The sequence below is a fragment of the Hylaeus anthracinus genome, unplaced genomic scaffold (assembly GCF_026225885.1).
Source record: "Hylaeus anthracinus isolate JK02 unplaced genomic scaffold, UHH_iyHylAnth1.0_haploid 3, whole genome shotgun sequence".
NCBI lineage: Eukaryota > Metazoa > Arthropoda > Insecta > Hymenoptera > Colletidae > Hylaeus > Hylaeus anthracinus.
Window position 1 is genome coordinate 13,815,881 of NW_026535284.1, and position 20,485 is coordinate 13,836,365.

The following is a 20,485-nucleotide window of genomic DNA, read 5'->3' on the forward strand; positions in this document are numbered from 1 at the left end:
GTACTAATCCCGTTTTATTAAATGATCACAAATAAAGACACTTAAAAAAATCATCTTGTTATTTACAGTTACAATTTATAAATAAAATACGTACGCCATGTTACTATTACTAAGTCTTTAAATATATCTTTACGTCATAATAGTTCGATGCTGTACAACAAAAATTAAAACATCTATGACAAATTGAATGGAATAAAAGCATTAATGCAGACTACCAAGAATTTGTAAGAGTGCTTGTGCTTGGTAAGTGATGGAGATCGGTAAAGCAATGGCGTAGGTAACCAGTGCGTCTGAATGTGTGGTGTAAAAAGAGTATCGTCGATTTAACAGACTATTTCGACGATCGAGAAGAAATGTCAAACCGCGATCCGGACAATTTGATGGCCACGAACGATGAGAGCTTCGATTATTTGTTCAAGATCGTACTTATCGGTGATTGTGGAACGGGTAAAACGTGTGTCGTTCAAAGATTTCGATCTGGCACATTTATCGAAAGACACGGAAGCACGATCGGCGTTGATTTTTCCATGAAAACCGTACTGATCGATAACAAGAAGGTCAAGGTAAGTTTGATCCACCTATGTTCGAACATGTACAAGCCAAGAGTTTTTTAATTCCCTTGTGACTTAATTCTTTTGGGGTTAGATGGATTATAACCGCCCCACCTTAGTTTTGCTTAGCTTTAATATTTTATTTAATGTTTTTATGGAGTTGGCATTGCCATGAATTAATGCTAAATGTTGAATAAACGAAAACAAAAATTTATACAAGTCAAGACGCACTAGTCAGTGATCAACAGTGTTCTATGAATACCCGCGTCGATCTACGAGCTTTTTAAATTTTTTTAATAATTTATTTTGGTCTGTACACAAGTACTATTTAGGAACGTTAAAGCTGTGAGACCTAAATGCTAGAAATAATTTTTTAAAGATCAATGAATTTTGTTGTCAATCTCCGAGATTAATACATGAATTTAATAAGCATAGTTTAGAAATATTTTTGTCACCATTTAGTTGCAAATATGGGATACAGCTGGCCAAGAGAGATTTCGTACAATAACTCAAAGTTATTATAGATCTGCCAATGGTGTTATTGTAGGTATGTAACATCATTTCCTTGTATTTTGTTTTGTTTAGCCATCCACTCTTATGATTACTCCAATACATTTCAGTTTATGATATTACAAAGAGGTCAACCTTTTTAAGTTTACAACATTGGGTTGAAGAAGTAAGAAGGTACACTTCGTCGCATGTATTGTTAGTCTTAGTTGGTAAGATGCTTTTGTATGTGACATTAAACTATAATATGTGACTGATGCATATTTATGCATGTAACATTTTTAGGTAATAAATGTGATTTAGAAAGTTTACGGGAAGTTGAGAGAGGAGAGGCTGATGTTCTTTGTCAGTATCTTCCTGAAGTTTTACAAGTAGTGGAAACATCAGCCAAAGAAAATACCAATATAGATTCAGTATTTTTCTATCTGGCATCTGAGCTCAAAGTGAGTGGACAATTTTTATACACAGTAATACATAAAAACCAAAAAACAGAGTAAAATGGTAGAAAATGTTTTGATACCTAAGTACAAATCTTTTCACTTGCTTTTAGAGACGACACGAGAATCGACAAATAAACGCAAATGAAGATGAAATTGTCAAACTTGGCACAGGAAGAAAATTGTCTTCCTGTTCTGGCTGTTCATACAAAATATTTTAAAAATGGCTCTAAAGAAACAATTTATATATTCTTCTAAGTTCAAACTTGTACATAAAGTAGAAGAACAAAGTACAACATTTTTTATAACAATTCAAATAATGTGATATTAAAACATTTCGAATTTTGTGTGTCTTACAAGACAAAGAAAAATAATCATTGCAATGAGCCAATATTTTATACAATTATGAAACAATAATGTATTGAATCTATTGTACTAATCTGATAAATTATTGTCATCTACAGTTTTAGCACACATTATACACTGAATGTTTTAAACTTAGATCTTTGTAAATATAGGTGCATAGATTTTATATATTACTTCTACAATAATTATATACTTCGATTATTTATAAAAATATAGTAAGAGTAGATGTTCGTATTTATTTATAATGAATTGAATCTCTGAGCACACAAGTAATATATTAATATATTTTTTTAAATAAAAAATTTACTAATGTACTATTTTTGAATATTGTTGTAATACTGAAATGACTAGAATAAAATCGTAATGAAGTTCTATTTTCACTTATGTTTCGTAATTAATGTATACTATATACAAAATTGATATTGTACAGTAAAACCTCAATTATTGTAAAAGTACAGGTCTGAAAATTCCTACAATGATTGAGGTTTATTCAATAAATATTGCTACTGTTACCCTTCCCTTCAACTTTACTCATTAAATAATCATATTTTTCCACTTGCCAAGATGTTGTAATAAGTGAGGCTCTCCTGCAATTATCGAAATTACATATTCAAAAACAGAGGAATGGCAAAGTGTCAATAATAAAATTATAATTTATAATTGCGCCAACGTCTTTAACTGCCACGAAGTAAGTTGAAAGGAATACATTGCAGACTTTCAATATCAATATAATATAAATTTATTCATGTATTAATATTTCCTCCATAATAATAAAATGCATAGGTTTTATTATTTTTTCATTAAATATATAAAATATACATAATACAACATATAAAACAGATATCTCTTGTAGGAATAACAATAAAATTTACTATATTTTTACATTGCATTCTTTATAAAATCTCTGTATGTGTGTTAAAAATCATTTGTTTTTAATTTACAAATTAATTTAAAAGCTAAGCTTATGCATAGTCACATTAGTTCTAGTGCATGTAGGTACAATTTTTTATTGTTCCTTGGCACTAAGAAAGTATCAATTCGATAGTACATTTTTAAATTATATAAATAAACGTTGTTACACACCATTAAGATTTTTATTCAATGATTGTTCAGGCCCCTGATTAATTTTTTGTTACCACATTAAGTAAATTAACTACCAATAAACTAAATACTGATAATTACTATCAGTTTCATACTCTCTTGTAAGTCCTTCTGTATTTTTCATCCACTTTTTCAAGATAGTATGTTCCTGGGAACAAGGTAGCAATGCTACTTTGAGGGCTGAATGGTACAGTATGACAATTTTGTTCTCTCCATTCTAACACCTTTGTATAGTCAACCGGAGAAACTTTTTGACGAGCGTTTAATTGTGGTTTTATGTATGAAAGTGACGAGATTATCTTCATTAAGCTAGACCCTTCTTCTGCTTCTTTTGTTATTGTTATAGAATACATAGTAGAACAAAACCCTGAACCATAAGAAAATACTCCTACTTTAGCACCTGCTAATTCTTTTATAGGTCTATTAATAAGTAAGGATGCTAATCCAGAATATACAGATGGTGTATACATGTTTCCAACTTGATTTGCTAAAAATAAAGAAGGTTCTGTTTTTTGAGTAAAGTTTGCCTTACTCAAACTTACAAATGCTTTTTCAATATCTTTGTCAGAATAAGTATCTTCAAGCTTAAGATTGTGAAACTTTACTAATTCTGGATATTTCTCAGACACTTTGTCTTTAGGTGTGTTCAAGAAATCATTGAAGGCTAGTCTGCCAAATGATTTTTGTACTAATTTACAAAATGGACAATGGAACAAAAATGCATCAAAACTATCTATAGTAACACTCTTTTTATACTTTTTTTTAACTTTCTCACAATAAGTTTGATAACAATTATCCACAGCACTGAAATAACATTCAATAGATAATTTTCCATCGACAATAGGATACTCTGATTTTAGATTCGGTTTGTAAAAATCATAGGCATGTTTCATATATGATGATCTTATTCCACGATCGATTACCAAAGGTGCATCTGGACCAACTATCATTGCTACTGCTCCAGCTCCACCAGTCGGTCTAGCACTTCCAGAAGAATAGACCGCATTGTCACCAGCAACAACTAAAGCTAATCTCCCATCCCAAGCACTGCTTTCTACCCAAGACACAGCATTGAAAAGGGCAGCTGTACCTCCATAGCATGCATTGGTAGAATCCACTCCTTCCATGTCGGTACAACCGTATGGTTCAAACAGCTGCATAAGAACAGACTTAACAGACTTGCTTTTGTCTATTATTGTTTCTGTTCCAACTTCTAATCTACCGATATCCTTTGGCTTTATGGCATACCTATCCATCAATCGATGTACCACTGTCAAACACAACGAATTAATGTCTTCACGGTCATTGCAGAAACCCATCTTGCTCTGACCCAATCCAATAGTGTACTTTCCAGCAGCCACACCATCGAATTGTTCGAGCTCTGCTTGGTCAACATATTGAGCAGGAAAGTACACTTCCAGTGCCCTGATACCAACATCTTTTGGCCACATGATTTTTAATGTCAATCAAACTTTGTTCCTACTTGTGATTCCTTGAAGATTTTCTTTCTCGTGTTTATATAAATTTTCTTGGACGTACCGTTCTCCTTGTGCGATCATTAAAATTGTATGCTCATGACAATACGTGATTAAAGAATACTTTGAGTACGAATCGGAGGTACACGTGATACCGGTTGATCAAACGGTGCTGTCCAAATATCGTTACGTTCGTCTAATACTTTCTTGACAATTGATATTAATAGTTATATTGAAGAAATAAAGACGATATCGTTTAAAATGTAACTTCTCACAAGTCTGCTTTCGTCGTATCCGTATCTTTAAGCCAAGAAAATATGATGTGCCTCGAGGACAGATGCGCTACTATTAGAAGCAAGCCCAGCGGTGAATTCAGGTTAGAAGTGAAACTCCACAGGTGAAAATTACGGTCACCGAATGACTTCCTATTGCGTGTTTTGAAGCTCGTCTGACCTTCCTTTTCTCTTGTGGGACCTATTCGACTAAATTAGTCTTCTAAGGAACCAAACTTACGAACTAACGTTCCACCACGTTCCACGCGTAAATGCTGCTTGCGGAGCTGCCGCCACTTATTCAAGTAGTCGTGCTATCATTTGGAGGGGATAACAAATTCCTTTGATCCCCGTCGCGGAAACATATTTTTTGTGGTGGTTTTACAAATTAATGTTTCAACTTATACTTACTCGCCGCGATTTTAGTGGTTTTTGAAATTCCCGCTGGCGTTGGTCTCAGGACTTGCGTCATTCTGAGAAATAATGCAAGTTAAATACGATTAGAAACAATTTCTAAGATAGAGACCAAAGAATTTTACGTCAATTTTAGCTACGTTATCTTATAGCATATTGTCAGAAACCTTGGGGACAAAATAATTTGAGCGTGTTACAACCTTCGATATAACATAGTACAACATAGTTCGACTGTTTACGTTCGAAATAGCATAACGGTACAAATGAAAATAAGCACCGCCTGGAATAAATTTTCGTAAAAGTAAATGGTACCGTAGATGGAAGGCAACGCGTACCAGATAGAATTGATTGTCGGATAATCTGGAAAGAATTTCACTTTTTGCGCTAGTTTCGTACCGGTACGTGACACGCTTTAAACATATAATCATTGAATTCTTTATGCTAATGTTGTGTAATATTTTACTAATATCTATTCAGCCTGTTCACCACTGTTTTATTGTAACTTTACAACATGCTAAAAAAATACTTTCGTACTTTTTGTATTTTTTGTCACAATTTACACAACGCAACGAGTTTAGGTTCTTTTTTTTTGTTTTCCCCATACCGCCAGGTATCTATACAAGTCTAATCGTATACGAAATGTGCTAGACACGTGTTTTGAATTATGAAAGTCAGTATAAATAAATCTATTTACGTTAGCGAACAAGTTATTTTTTTCCAATGATCTTATTTTTCTTTTATTCACACTTGCATAATACGCGTTGAAGTCCAAGTCGAAACATTCTTATCATTTGCACGACTTTAATGATATTCATCGCTTGCGCTAGATACATAGACGTTGGAAGCGAAGAATTTTTCAGCAGTTAATTTAGACTTGCCTTTTTGAAATTACAGAGTAATGTGAAATATTTGACTGATTCAAATAATAATTCATCCTTGGATACCTATCTTACATAAATAATTCAATGAAAGTAAATCGCGGTTTAAAGTTCACGTGTCATTTTACATTTAAATCGCATCGTGAATGATTATAAATACATTGAAGCAAAGTACATGCGACGGAACGAAATATTCGAACTTCAAAAGTCGTTTATCATTTTCATCGATTCTATACATTCTGTACCTACGCCAAAGATGGCATGATAAACTTTGAGGAGGGTTCAGATGTAATGGGTCCTATATTATATGAAGTAATTTATTAATAAAAGCAAAGAAAAATGTATGGAAGAAAGACAACAATAGCGTTGAAACAGGTGACCTGAGTAATGCGCGTTTACGTTACGTGGAATTAATAATGAAGTACAAACTATAGAATTGAAGAATCGTAGAACCAAGGACTATAGATTCGGTCGTTCACGGTCAACTACTTTGATCATTTTTTTTCCCTATGTTTTATCTAACTTACAACCTCTTCTTCATTACATCGATAAAAAGAAACCAATACTTACGCGCAAAAGAAAAAAATCGTGTGATTTTGGGGTTTGAAACGCAGCAACACTTTTCTGGTACTTTTATATATAATTTACTGAATACATAATCCTAAAGTATAATAATGTACTAATCGTGATTTCATGAATATTATTATTAATATTATTACAACGTGTTCTACAAGTAGCGGCGGCAGCTTCGTTTTCGTCTGGCACGGCAAAATATAGTTTGTGGTTTTTTTTTTTTACCTACTTACGTCTCTTGTTTGTGACTTACAATATACGCGTAATACGTGCAACCGAGCGTTGGAGATCGCAATGCAGTTCCTTCAATGTGATTTTGGCGATTATTAACTATTAATTATCAGTAAGCGTTACTTATTACAGTACACATACAGTAAATTAATACATTTCGATTTTCGTCGATCTCCGAGATCTTAATAACTACGTGATGATAGAACATTGAAACGTATAAACAGCTTCGTTCTGTAAACTAAGCATACGCACGAGGACCGTATATTGATCTTACACTCGAATAAGATCGTTACAACGACGAGATATACTAGCCTTTTTCATTTTACTCCTACTTTACGTCCTAAGTCTTCGAAGTACCATCCAGCAATCTTAATCTGTTGGGAACTCCGCATCGTATGAAAATCCATTTAAACTTACATTTCCTTCATTCGTAATATTAATGGCAACGGATCAAGAATTGGGGGATTTAAGCAAAATTTAAGTACTCTATCGCGAATTCTTCGTCTGTCTCGGTGTTCCTTAAAAAAAGAAAACTAAAGTCACAATTTCATAGTATTAAACGGTTGTATTTTGTACTTCACACGGTGTGTGATTGATGAATCTCGTTCGTTTAATAATTGAGCTTACCATAATCAGTGCAGAGAAATGTATAATATTCGATCACCGTCTATAAAGTGTACGTCCTTAAAAAGTTATTCATTGTTGCTTCGATATAGAAAGCCCGAATCTAAAGCGTTTGTTTAACGCGTCGCTTGAAAAAGCTTTCGCGTTATTATCAAGTCGAAATTGCTTCATATTTTGGCTGAATCTTTTCTCTATACTTTTCAAACGACCAATATACCGTACCATGCAATCGAAGAGATTGAAGTTTGAGCTTTTCCATAGATTGTTGGTGACGGCAAACGTCGAGCTGATGAGTTAACTAGAAAAACGCGTACAAAATAGGAATGTGATGTGGTTTCTCCCGATGAATTAAAACGAAGTTCGTTTGCATTTAAGAAAACCGCGTGTATCTTATATTACAATAACCGAAGAATCACGTACTAACGTTATAAAATGCTTATCACCCTCATCGTCTTGGCACACGAGTAATTTAATTAGTTTAGATAACGCGTCCAAGACTGGGCAAACCGGTATTTTTTACAAAAGGTCGGATGATAACAATAGACGACGGAGAAGGAAATTCATTTTTCGAAGCGTACGAAAGAATTTAAAAATACTGGAGAGATGAATATACCATTTGTTTGCCCATCCTTGATATAGATACAGACTTATACGTGGACGGATTCGAGACAGCGCGCTTTTTTCGCAAGAGTATGCGAGTTCAACTTATTAATACTCGAAAGTGTATATTATTTTGTTTAACAGTAAACGAAACGATGACTCGCACCGTCTCGAATCGTGACAATCCAACTCACACTTAGATTTATTTATACAATTCAGTTTAATCGCGATCGATTTGCCTTGATATCAGTACAGCATAAATTTACATGAATAGGTCTTAACCTTAAGATTCTGTTGATTCATTTATACATAAATATATATTTATATGTATATATATATATATATATATATATATATATATATGGCCACTGCTTTTGTTTTTAAAATCACATTCAACCGTCCGTCGCAGAACGACGTGTGTGTCGTTGAACGAAAAGATCGATTATGAGCGACACTTCTATCGTTTTTGGAAGTCTCTTGATGTCGCCAAAATTCGATCTATCATAAGCGTTACGCGAATACCGAATAGAAGATAATAATTAGTGCGAAAGTTTCCTTTGTACAATTCATTCCCTTAGGGCAAGTATTGTTTATATTTAAACGTATTATTTTCTAATTGTTCCAAACAATATGAATATATATTTAGACATTAATGTAATTTTTTTTTATCCTACACCTGGACACAGCAACTTTTCACGTCTATGTTATGTTTGATGATGCATCATATGTTTCGATTTTGTGTGCGATTTTTCGTAGAAAGAGATTCTTCTGCTTCGATGAAATGATTATGCAACGGTACTCGAATCTATGATCAACTGAATTTGTTATTCTGGTTACGTAAGGTACACACGATTGTACAAGAGCGATCAACGTTATCCCATGTTAATTAGTTCTTTCAAACTGGCTTGTCTGCAAGAGTTTGTTGTTCATATTTATATCATACACTTATATCGACGAAATCAAGACATTGAGGATATAGGTATACACATCAAGTACAACTCAAGCAGGATGACATATAATAATGATATTGGGGATATTGGTATAAATATCGATGACACAGGGGTTGGTACAAAATAGGGTGCGTAGCAAGGAGAAAAGATTTATATCATGAAGATTTTCTTATTTTTTCTATTAATATCTTCTTGATCACTCTTGTTAAGGAAAATGATGTCTCGTGAAACTATGTCTACATTTTGTACAATATCATAAATTGAATTATGCTAGTATGATTTCTTGAATAGTAATAATAGGAAGCGCGAAGAAGCATAGGCGAACACGACAGAAGAAGCACTCTTTCATCTTACTCCTGAAAGCATAATGTTATGCTTGTAAACTGAAGAAGTCATATAAATGTGGAGCGATATACAAGGTGTACATATTAATTTGTGATTGAACACTTTCACTGTGTATAATGATCGAGCTACGAGTGATACGCAGTGAAAGAGTTAAGCAATATATATTCGTTCTACTGCTTTTATAGGAATGACCATATTTTTCATACGATCGTTTGCAAAAAAAAGTTGTTGTTGACTACTTTAAGAAAAGTTCATTCTTCATGTTGCCTTTTTGAAGTCGAGTTAGAAAAGTCCTTTCTTCTTGTTCTTCTTATCCTTACCATCGACAGCCCTGAAAAAAAGTAAAAGTGTCAGTAGAAAGAAATAATGGTATTATAATTTCTAGATAGCAGCATAACTTACAGTGTTAAAGAATTACAAGTTGAAATTATTTACTGCCCTAGGTTGTACCCTATTTTAATAAGAAATATTGTCGATTTCCTATGTACTAATATCTAGTTATTTGAAATACAAACATTTCAAAGTTAAATATAAGTTTGTCATCAACTATCTTTGATATCTATTCGTTAATTAAGTTTCAGAACTGACTTGAGTAAAGCTTTCATGAATCTTATTGTTTACCAAAAGGATATAATTGCAAGGAAACATGAAGTATTGTACATTTCCATCCGTATTTGTGTAAATACAGCAATGTCTAATCATGCTAAAAATCATGCTTCCAAAAATTTCATGGGCCATGACCATCAAGCCGCATGCTGTTTGCTAGTGTTATCACTTTACTTTTTGTTACTTGAATGTTAATATGGTGCTTATTATATTTCAAAAATATTTCAACATTTTTTAAACAAATACTCGCACATAATTCTTACATTTAAGATAGCTATGTGCTGCAATAAAACCTATTGGTTAATAACAATTAACGAATCATTAAAGCAATGCAACATATTTGTAAAATTAAAATAGGTTTACATAATGAAGAAGGTATTTTGTATTCTTACGCAGAGTTGTGACAAATAAAACTTCCAAGTATAAACATACAAACATTATTGTTTCCAATAAGAATCAATAAAATTGAACATAATAACATATGATATGAAGAGCCGTAACATTAAAAAATGTCAGAGAAAAGTGATGTTCCTGTGATGTTGTAAATTTTGAATGTCATATGAAAGTATAAATGAACAACTTTTCTCCGGCATTTATCCATGAAATTTATGCTTATCCACAAAAAGGCTAAAAATAAGGACGACGAAAATGGTTAGTAAATGTTTTAGGAAAGCAGTACGTTTATTTGCAAAAAAAGATTCAATGATGAAGTTAACAATGTATAATAATCGTATGCGTGTAATGACTATTGGTCGCATATGGCATTACCCTTCATCAAGCTGTCTCTTGATTGAATTCAAATTTCTCAGAAAAAACTATCTGGAAAGAAACATTAATTTATGTGTAATGGAAATGTCAAGTCATGCGGACTGGAATGTACAAACGAAATCAAAAAATAGACAGCTTGTTTAGAGTTTACAATAGCTTTCCATATTCTACGAAGTGTAGGTGTTATTGAGTTTATACAGACAGTTATGTATGAGTGTAACGCACGTTGCAGCGTATATAAAACAGTGACATTCATAGGAATATAAAGGTCTTTTGCATCTCTTACATAAAGTATATCAAACTTTGTGCCAAAAATATGCCCTTCTAAATATATCTACAGGGCTAACGTAAGGTTAGTATCAGGTTTTTTTTTAGATATGGACCTTTTTTTTCAACTCTTTAATCTAATAGAGCTTCTCTCGCAACACAAAGTCTATCTCTCTTATTTTTTCTTTCGTTTTATACTTAAATGTCATTAACTATCAAACATTAGTCAGTGTGGTGTAAAATTTGTCATCTGTATTCAGTTCTTTGACAATTAGAACTAACAACGGTAGTTCTTTTATGTTTAAGGATCTCCATCTTGTTTCGAAATCATAGTTATGTTTCCCTTAAAAAACATTAAAAGTAAAGAAAATATAATTAATAAAGATGCTTGTTACTTACATTGAAACTAAAATATATGATACTTTTTATGAAATACATTTATACAAACCAAATAATACTATAGTCACAAGCACCTGGTGTACAATAATTCTCGCCCTTCAAGAGAAAGTCGTCAACATCAACACAAGGTCCACTGGTTGGTGCATATGGTGATGACTTCTTCAGAAGAGCAAACATTTATCCAGTACACATTGGTGTTTATAACTCCCGTATTATTTGATTCATGTAAACATACTTCTAGTTATCATAAATTTTAGTGTAGCTTCTATGATAACATCAATGCAATAATCAAACAAAAAATAATCGTGAAATGAGAATCGCAAGAGTACACAACACGTGTGATGTGTAATTAGCTGTCAGATTTATGCGTACACATATTGACATGTACAGCCACATTGAAGTAAGACGCGCGTGAAATGTATAAAATGAGATCGACGTTTATTTGGATTGAAAGTCTTAGTCATTAGACACAGCGACGTAGAGCTTTTTTTGTAAGTAAATGTAGACAGATGCTACGATCTACTAAGGATGCTCAGGATGTTGTATGACAAGCTGTATCTGTGTAGGGCTGTCTTGAGGTGATTTGAAACTGGTGTGACGTCGTAGGAGACTTCCTATCCCTCGGGAACCCCTCAATGTACCCCCGCCACCGCCAGATCCCTCGGAGGACACTGATCCCGTCCTAAATTAGGGACACCCCGATATGGTATACACACAACAAACAAACAAGCGCAAGCATGACATAACATTCGTCCGTAAAGCTTTCTTAAATATATATATATGTATACTATCTATGTATACTTGTTACATCACACGAGACATCCAGTGCTAAACTTTAAAGAAGCATTACGAAGGGGAAAAATGATGTATACTTTCGATGTCTGTTTTTTTGTTTTGCTTTACGTAAACGTGGTGCAATCGAACAGACATTACATACAACTTATAACACATAGAAATTAAGTTTTTCTCAAGTATTTGAAATGATGACTGAGAAAACGTAACAGAGATGATTTCTTCACAATGCTATAAGTACGATTATGAGAAACACATACGTTGTAAGAAAAAAATAATATAAAAGCAAAAACACATCAAAATATTATATTTTAGTACAGATCTAAACGATGATCATATATTATAGCAAAAACTTATTGATTTGTTCCCTCAGAATGAGGCGACATTCACTGAATTGACTGCAATTAAGTTCAAAAAGATGGTTACAATGAACATACTTATTAATAATTATTAGTGATTTCCTGTTATTAAGCTGAGCTGCGTTATGGAACAGGTTCTACGGAATTTTGATTAATTTCTAAAGCTTTTGATGCTTCAAATTTGTCAGAAAATACTAAAAATGGATTGTAACCAATATTACTGTGATTAGTAGCAGCAAATTATAATAGAATACGATTGATGTATGGAGTTTAATGAAGCAGTCGGTCCATTTCCGTATAATTACGATAATTATAAAACTATGTTCTTTACAAAATACCTTTCCATTCGTGCAAGAAGCAGATTGTTTTTGTTCTCAATATCTTTTACATTGAAAGAAATGTATAAAACACGATGATTATAAAAATATAAACAGATGAAAGCAGACTTGTTACAGTCAAACAATACTTACTCTTTTGAGTTCGCCTCCAGACTGCGCCTACGTAAATCTTCAATACTCTGTCCAGTCTGTTGCTCCCATGATAGCTTTTCAGCCTCGAACGTTCGTCTTTTTTCCTCCAATTCACGCACTTGCTGCTCCAAGGAGCGTCGCATCTGCTCGTGCCTTCTTTGCAACTGTGAACAGATTACTCTCTCGTTGAAGTAATGAACATTGCTTGAATGATCGTAGACTCCTATACAATAAAAAAATCTCGACACTTACGTCTGCTTCAGAATCCTTGAGCTTTTGTTTCTTTTCCCGGACTTTCATTTCGAATACTTGTTCCATATCGATTTCCATCTTCTTCATTTTATTCTCGTGTTCTCTCTTCTCCTCTTCTAACTGAGCCAGGGGATTCCTACAAAATACATAAAAATAATCCGAATTTAAAATAACTGTATACGGAAATGAAAGCTGCGTGTAGACGTTTTCCTTATTTTACTAACCATTTAGTTTGTATTTTTTCAAACGAACTATCTACATATATATATAACTGCAAAATGAGAACGTAGTTTCTGTTCTGACACACAGAACTTATAATCAGTATGGATGTATCAGGGATAAATATTCATATAGTAAAATAAAGTGTGAACTAAAAGCAAGCAAATTCATGTACTAAACCTAATAATACTAAACATAGTTAGCAACATGTTTTTCTGTTAAAACGAAAATACGAAGGCCATAAAAAAACATTGTTTTACTGCAAACTACTCACAAAAACTAAATGTTTAATTAGAGGGTTCACTACCGATATAATCTATTTATCTGTTCACCCTAATAACAAGTTTGTAACGTAAATGCTGACAGCTTTTTTTTTCAAGTCGGTATACGTGATTAGTTCTCCTTTTTGTGCTAACAAATCTGAGTGATATGGAGTGAACCCCCCATAACCAAATAAATGCATGAAAAACTAATGCGCAATAAATAAAAACTTGACAAGGCTTGTGCACACAAAACTATATAAAACTATACGACCCTGGGTTTATTAGAAGACTTACCACACTGTCATGAAACTGTTCATCACTCCTGGGGGGCACAAACTAACCAATAAGAAATCAGCATTAAAATTCAAGTAGAGGATGTACTATTAAAAAATGTATTTTCAGGATCATTTTTTGTCTCTAGCTTAAACTATAATACGTTTCAACAAGATCTCTAATATTTGATTTTAAAATATGACTTATAAAGGTAATCTTCATCCTTCAATAGTTTGCATGCACAAGCTTTTTTAAAATCTCATAATAAAAACAAAATCAAAACGCTACAAGCTTTCGTAATCATTTGCATAAAAAAAAAGAAACTGATACAATTAACTTATTAGAGGATTTTCATTGTTTATGTGTTACATTGTATTTTTTGTTCTGTTCTTATTGATTACCTAAATGCACATTTTAAATTCCATGTTTTTAATTCATAAATGTTATATTGATTTTTTAATAGTTTTATATTATACATATATGATGTTTCCTTTCGATGTCACAAGTGAACAGTGTAAATTGAAAACAGTAGTGTACACTTACCTATTTAAGACTTTTGTTGGTTTTCCATCCACTCCGACACCCGCCAACGTGCGGCACCGGAAATTCTCGTAGTGCACGTTATTTGTCACGTCTTTCAAATCTTGCAAATGCGTTCTGATTACCATATTTCGAAGGGCAATGAAATCGCAATGCTCCAAATTTTCCACTGTTGAAAGAAAAAAAGGCACGATTCTCTCGGGGCTTATAAAAAGAAATTGCACTCTGAGCGATTACGCACCTTCTGCGACTCCCCATGGGTACTTTCTTCCGCGAAGTTTCCTACCATCGTGTTCAACAACAGTGTTTGCGCCCACTACCGCAAACGGTACTCTATCTCTAAGAATTTTATGTTGTTTATTTTCCTCTTCCTCCTCCACCTCTGGGAACTCGTAGATTTTTATCTTGTGTTGCGCTATCTCGTTCAGTATCTATGTAATTTGAAACAGAAATCGTGACTCTGAATGTTAAAAAATGACGTTTCTATTAAACTTTTGATAAGTACATTTTACTATTATTCATACGGATCTCGCTACGTTTTATTATCGGTGAATCGATGCATACCTGCTTTTTAAAGTGCGCACATTCGTCTGGCGTCATGGTGTCTGCTTTTGCAATGACGGGTATGATGTTAACTTTATCGTGAAGACGTTGCATGAACTCAACGTCCAGCGGCTTCAAGCCGTGACCAGAGGGTGCGACAAAGTAAAGACAGCAATGTACTCGACTGTCTGGGATCTGCCTTCTCACTACACGAGATTCGGCATTCAGGAACTCCTCGTATTTTGATTCGATATACTCAATTACTGGCACCCAACTGAAATAAGAATATCTTAACAAATCCATGCTTTTGATCCTGGTTACAAGTAGGCATATAAATAAAATTACCAATTGCTGTTGTCGACTGCATCACCAAAACCAGGTGTATCAACTACAGTCAAAGTAAGGTTCACCCCATTCTCCTTCAACATCACTTTGCTAGTCTCTACAGCTACGGTTTTCTTAACTCTAAGGCTAGGTCCAGGGTACTCAGCACTGTATATATCAGCAAGAAACATTGAATTGATCAAAGTCGATTTGCCCAATCCCGATTCCCCTAAAAGAACATATTGAAGAACAAAAATTAAAATGCAGCCAGGGAATGATCTGTAATGGGCGAAAATTATTATTCTAGTAATTCCAAGATACTTCTAAATACCAAACGGTACCCTGACCTTTTGGTCGGGTACCTTGAACTGGCCAAAGTGCCGCGCCTTCTCTTTCAAGGATATGCGTTTCAATTGCTCTATTTACGGAGAAATGACTCCGTTTATACCGGTACTAATAATAGCGGCACTCCGCCTATATTCTCAAATTTCAAACTTTCCTCTCGGTGAACGTTTACCGCGATAACTTTCACGCCATTGCGCTTACTATTGCAAGACAATAACGATTGTAAATAAATAAATACATAAAATCTACAATATATTCATAACATTTTTTAAATACGATCTAATAGACAAGATTAAATTAAGAATATCGAAGGGAGCACAAATGAGAACCCTTACTACTTAAACGCAGCCCTAATGCAGCCTGGTAAAAAAGTATACCGCACGTGTTAAACAGATGGAAGTTCACAAGGCAATATCCTCGACGAAATTGAAATACCAACCGGAGAAAAGCGGATCTCTTTGTCTTTCGATCACGGGAAGCTCAGAAAGAAAGAAAAAACGTTCATTGTACGTCCATTTACACAATGGGCATTAACGGGGGGAGACGTAGGAAGTCATAGTACGCATTTTTCAAGTCCCATTTACGAGAACGAACCTCATAACAAATGAAATACACGGGTCGGTCGTTCCACACGCTAAGGGTCATTATTTTCATACGCAATCCTTTCTGTTAGTGCTCGCATTCTTTCCAAATTGAGGTATGGGAATCGGTTAAATCCATTAGCGTACTAATCGAGATAATTAGAGAAACCTGTCTGTATCGTTTACATTGAAATATTTGTATATTACATTATCTTATGTCGATAGAAATATGATAGGAAGGTGGAAGACGTTGGAGGGTTTGTTAATGGGTACAGAACCAGCTGGATTCGCTGCGAAAACAAACAGACTAACCGACGACCATGAGAGTGAAATCGAAACCCTTCTTGACGGCCTTTCGGTAAACTTGGTTGGGTAGGTTCGCGAAACCGACGTATCCGTCGAGTTCTTTGGGCTTGGTTGGCGGCGTCGGCCGCGGATGGTGCAGCACAGTGGCCTCTTTGTTGGTGTCGGTGGTCCTATTGGACTCCCGTTTATTGCTGTCCTCTGACGCATCGTTTTGGTTCAGGATCACCGTAGACGGAGGTAATCGCGACTTCGAGGTAGGCGCCGAAGACGTGACGCTGGTGTAGGCGGTCGAGGAGGCTGGTGGCGCTGTGTTAGGCGAGGTGAGGGTCGTGGTGGTCGTAGCCGTCGTCGACGACGTGCTGCTCACAGACGACGGTGCCTGTGACGGCGGTTGGGGTGGCGGTACCGACGGCACAGACGGCGATGATATTATTCCAGTGTTGTCGCCTTTGAAGAACAGCTCACGCTTTGTCTGTATCTGAAAATAATCAGCCACACGTACGCTTATTAATACTTAATTCAAGCTATTTCGTGCGAAGTCTTATTTTTATTATGTTGAGCCCAATCTGGACTGCTGAATCCAAGTTGCAATGCTGATACAATCAGGGATATATATATAGATGGATACCTATTAATCTACAATTAGTATATATTAGTATGTATATATACATGTATATATACATTATGTATATGTACATATACATTAGTATATACATGTACATACAATATACTATACTAATGCTAATATATACTAATATATACTAATACTAAATATACTAATATATATATACAACAAGTATAAATTGTTATTTATAGGGCGTCCTATCATGTTGTTCCTGACTGTATATGATACATATTTCCTGATCCATCGGTATGGATGAAAGCTGACTGGCCGTTCTTTATTAAACCCTACCGAATTCGACAAAATATTCATCTGGGCCAATAACCGCGGCTGACACGCAAAGATAATATCGCTGAATCTCGCGTGCAGTCTGTATTGCGGATATGTAAATGGCGCATTCGATCCCCCGCGTTTCGCCCCTCGGAATCAAAAGAGAATAACGTTTGCTCTCTGCTTTGCTTCGCGGCAAACCAAGTGCTGTTCGTTTGCATTCCCGCGCCTATGCAATTGTTTCTAGACCATTATAACTTTAACCTAGTAGCTTGGCGATCATTGATCCAACTGCGCGGAATTACGATCGTTGTACCCTCTTGTACAGGGTCCTCCAAAGCAGCATAACTCGAAGAGTTCTAAACTTTTTACTTAATATTTTACGATACCTCGAGCATTGTATCGTAATTAATGTTCACCTAACCAACAAAATACCGCTAAACAAACGTAAGCAAAGGTATGTCAGGTATAGATTACACCTTCACTTTTTATTCTGTATGTAAAGGAACGGTATCGTCCGAAAAGATCAACAAACGTGCGCGAAAACACAAACAGGGCAAAGATGCGCCGTATCGCTTGTTTGCTCGTGATCGATATGCTTTGCATATAGCAACAACGAGCTATGGTAAGGTTCGAGTGGTGCAGTGTCTTATGAACTTTCCGGCCGGAAGTGGCCACTGTTCGAAGTACTAAATACAAGCCACAATGTGCTCGACAAGTCGTCGTACATAACTAGCACGAAACAGAGAATGGGGTATAGATGAACGAAGATGAATATAGTACAACCGCCACCACCGAGTGGAATTTAAATTCGAATGCTACACTGGTGCTTCTGGAACTTTTCGATCGATAAGGAAAAGTTCTATACCTATTTCCCTTGCCAACACAATTTCAACGTATTGTTTCAATGCTCGTAGCTTGAAACTCGTCCCTAATTATTTTACCACCGATATTGCCAAGGCATTATAGCTACGTTTATGATAGTCTTCAAAAAACGTATGCAAATTAAAGTTGGGCAAAACCTTAGGCTTCGACTAATTTGCCTTTTTTTTTTTAGATATTTTCTAAGGAAACAAGAGAAACATATAAAAAAAAACTCCGGGTTAGTCGAAGGCTACGGTTTCGTTCAAGTCTGAGATAGTAATCGAGATCAGAAAAACGCCAAAATGTTGCCGCTGTAAGAGTACTCTGTGGCAAAAGTATTCGCGTGTGAAGCGCGAGCGAAGAGGCTTTCTGCGATCTCGTTGCATTCCGTGGCGTCAAAGAGAGACGCTCTGGTGGCTAGACGAGCTCGAAACAAAAGGAATAAAAAATTTCCTACGCGGCGGTTTAATACCGAAGCGTAGAGAAAGAACGCGCACGGAGAATCGTAATATGCTACGCGTTCCGTTACGATTCGATCCTTTCCCTGTTCGGAATATAAATTGTATAGCTGGTTCGAGCTCGTTAAGGCGCGGTGGAACGTGCGTAAGGTCAAGGCGGAAACGACATATTTTGTTCTATTCCTGATGCATATTAGGGTACAATTACACAACTATCTGTTAATGAATAATTAAACAGAATGCATAAATTCTAATCAATGGAAAAAGGAGATCTGTATGTTGTTCAAATAAAATGAGATTTCGTTTTATTCCTATCTGGCGGCAATCGAGTGGCAATTTACAACTTTGCAGTATTTACATGCTTGCTACTTTTTATATCGTTCCTTTATTTCACGTTATCGACAGCGGTAAAACGCTCTGCCGTTAAAGAAGTTCGTAGTTTCGGGAATAGCCGAGTGCGTCGCGATCAGAGCTCTCCTCGCCTGTCGCGCACATGGGAACTGTGTTTCGGCTGAAACGCTTTGCTTACGGAAGCGATGCAGAGTCAACGAACCAACGATTGCACTTTAAAGGTGTTTTACACGTACACGTTCCCGTCGTCGATAACGCCGGACTGCATGCACGAGGTGCGTTACTTGAAAAATGGCCTGTATATACACAGCCCTCGTTTGTACTTTTTTTTCGGGGCGAGAGGGAGACGAAAAATCGTTACAGAGAAGTTTCTCGATTCAATAAACCGAGAGGTGAAACCCGAGCGTCGGTAGGGTTACTCCATAAAAAAAGGGGAGGAACGGCTACTACTGCATAGGAAACTACAGAAAAAAAAAGATGAACGTGTGTTCCGTCGTGGCAGCTAAAAATATACGCCGTGGTCAAACTAGTTTCGGACGCGATGAGTGACGTCGATCCTAAGTGGGCCTTTCTCTCTTCGATCATTTCCACGAAAAGACGGGCGAAACGTTGATTACTCGAGACGCTCTTTATTTACAGAACAATGTAACAAAGAATGCGCACGCGTTATATTCAAGAACAGTCTCCGAGGGAGTCGGTCGAACCGAGTGCAGCATCGTGGAACAGAAACCGGTCCAGTGCGCATAAGACTGCATCGCAAGACAACCTCGTTCCGAAATCCCTTCGAAAGATCTAAAGGCAGCGACGGTGGACGCATCGTGACAATTTACCGGTGCGACTGGGCTTCTCTTAAATCTCCAGACTCCGAGGCAAGAAACACGGAACAATGGAGAATCAAAGAAGCTCTTCGAAATGCAAGAATATTCCAACCTCTTCTCTCCCCTTCTCTGGCGTGTCCGCCAAGGATGAGCTTTCAAACGAACAATACTGGCAACGACTGTTACGTAACCGGTGCTGCTACAGTTGGCGAAAATGCATACCACGGAATAAAATCGCACTAATCGTTGCTAGCGATGCACCGAATCTGTATTATCGATGAATATTAGGTTGTACCGAAAGTTTCTTTCGCGAGTTGCACTCAATTATTTCATGTGGTCGTGTTTATATAGACAATCTAATTTCATAGATATACAGGGGGTCCCAAAACTCGGGGAGGAGCCGGAAATAGGGGGTAGCTGAGATGATTCTGAACAACAATTTCCTTTGCAAAAATGTCGGATGGGGCTTCG

General features: G+C 35.6%; 3 protein-coding genes across 11 annotated transcripts in view; 1 reads left to right on the plus strand and 2 right to left on the minus strand.

Moving 5' to 3' along the window:
* Positions 1-139: 139 nt before the first annotated feature.
* On the plus strand, positions 140-2,241 carry LOC128894141 (ras-related protein Rab-43). Its single transcript, XM_054155630.1, has 5 exons — positions 140-563; positions 1,014-1,098; positions 1,172-1,270; positions 1,344-1,501; positions 1,609-2,241. The coding sequence occupies exons 1-5, from the start codon at positions 354-356 to the stop codon at positions 1,714-1,716; spliced, it is 660 nt and encodes a 219-aa protein (XP_054011605.1). The 5' UTR covers positions 140-353; the 3' UTR covers positions 1,717-2,241.
* Positions 2,242-2,582: 341 nt separating this feature from the next.
* LOC128894117 (hydroxymethylglutaryl-CoA synthase 1) lies at positions 2,583-5,011 on the minus strand. Its single transcript, XM_054155588.1, has one exon. It carries the CDS (start codon positions 4,411-4,413, stop codon positions 3,052-3,054), a length of 1,362 nt encoding a protein of 453 aa, XP_054011563.1. The 5' UTR covers positions 4,414-5,011; the 3' UTR covers positions 2,583-3,051.
* A 1,618-nt stretch (positions 5,012-6,629) lies between these two features.
* The window catches only part of LOC128894154 (septin-7), a 36,946-nt gene continuing 23,090 nt past the window's right edge, over positions 6,630-20,485 (minus strand). For 4 of the 9 annotated variants that reach the window (XM_054155656.1, XM_054155655.1, XM_054155648.1 and 1 more), the window contains 9 exons: positions 16,638-17,109; positions 15,421-15,628; positions 15,097-15,349; positions 14,774-14,963; positions 14,536-14,701; positions 14,014-14,055; positions 13,238-13,373; positions 12,986-13,149; positions 11,315-12,046 (listed from right to left, as the gene is read on the minus strand). In XM_054155656.1, the coding sequence (XP_054011631.1) occupies positions 11,887-12,046; positions 12,986-13,149; positions 13,238-13,373; positions 14,014-14,055; positions 14,536-14,701; positions 14,774-14,963; positions 15,097-15,349; positions 15,421-15,628; positions 16,638-17,109 (1,791 nt within the window). In that variant the 3' untranslated portion in view covers positions 11,315-11,886. The other 5 variants (XM_054155651.1, XM_054155652.1, XM_054155657.1 and 2 more) reach the window with 5 other exon arrangements.

Excerpts from the sequence above, each read along its gene's own strand:
- LOC128894141 (XM_054155630.1), top strand. The coding sequence starts at position 354 with ATGTCAAACCGCGATCCGGACAATTTGATGGCCACGAACGATGAGAGC. Across the intron at positions 564-1,013 it reads TCGATAACAAGAAGGTCAAG|TTGCAAATATGGGATACAGC; the intron begins GTAAGTTTGATC and ends GTCACCATTTAG. Across the intron at positions 1,271-1,343 it reads TGTATTGTTAGTCTTAGTTG|GTAATAAATGTGATTTAGAA; the intron begins GTAAGATGCTTT and ends TAACATTTTTAG.
- LOC128894117 (XM_054155588.1), bottom strand. The coding sequence starts at position 4,413 with ATGTGGCCAAAAGATGTTGGTATCAGGGCACTGGAAGTGTACTTTCCT.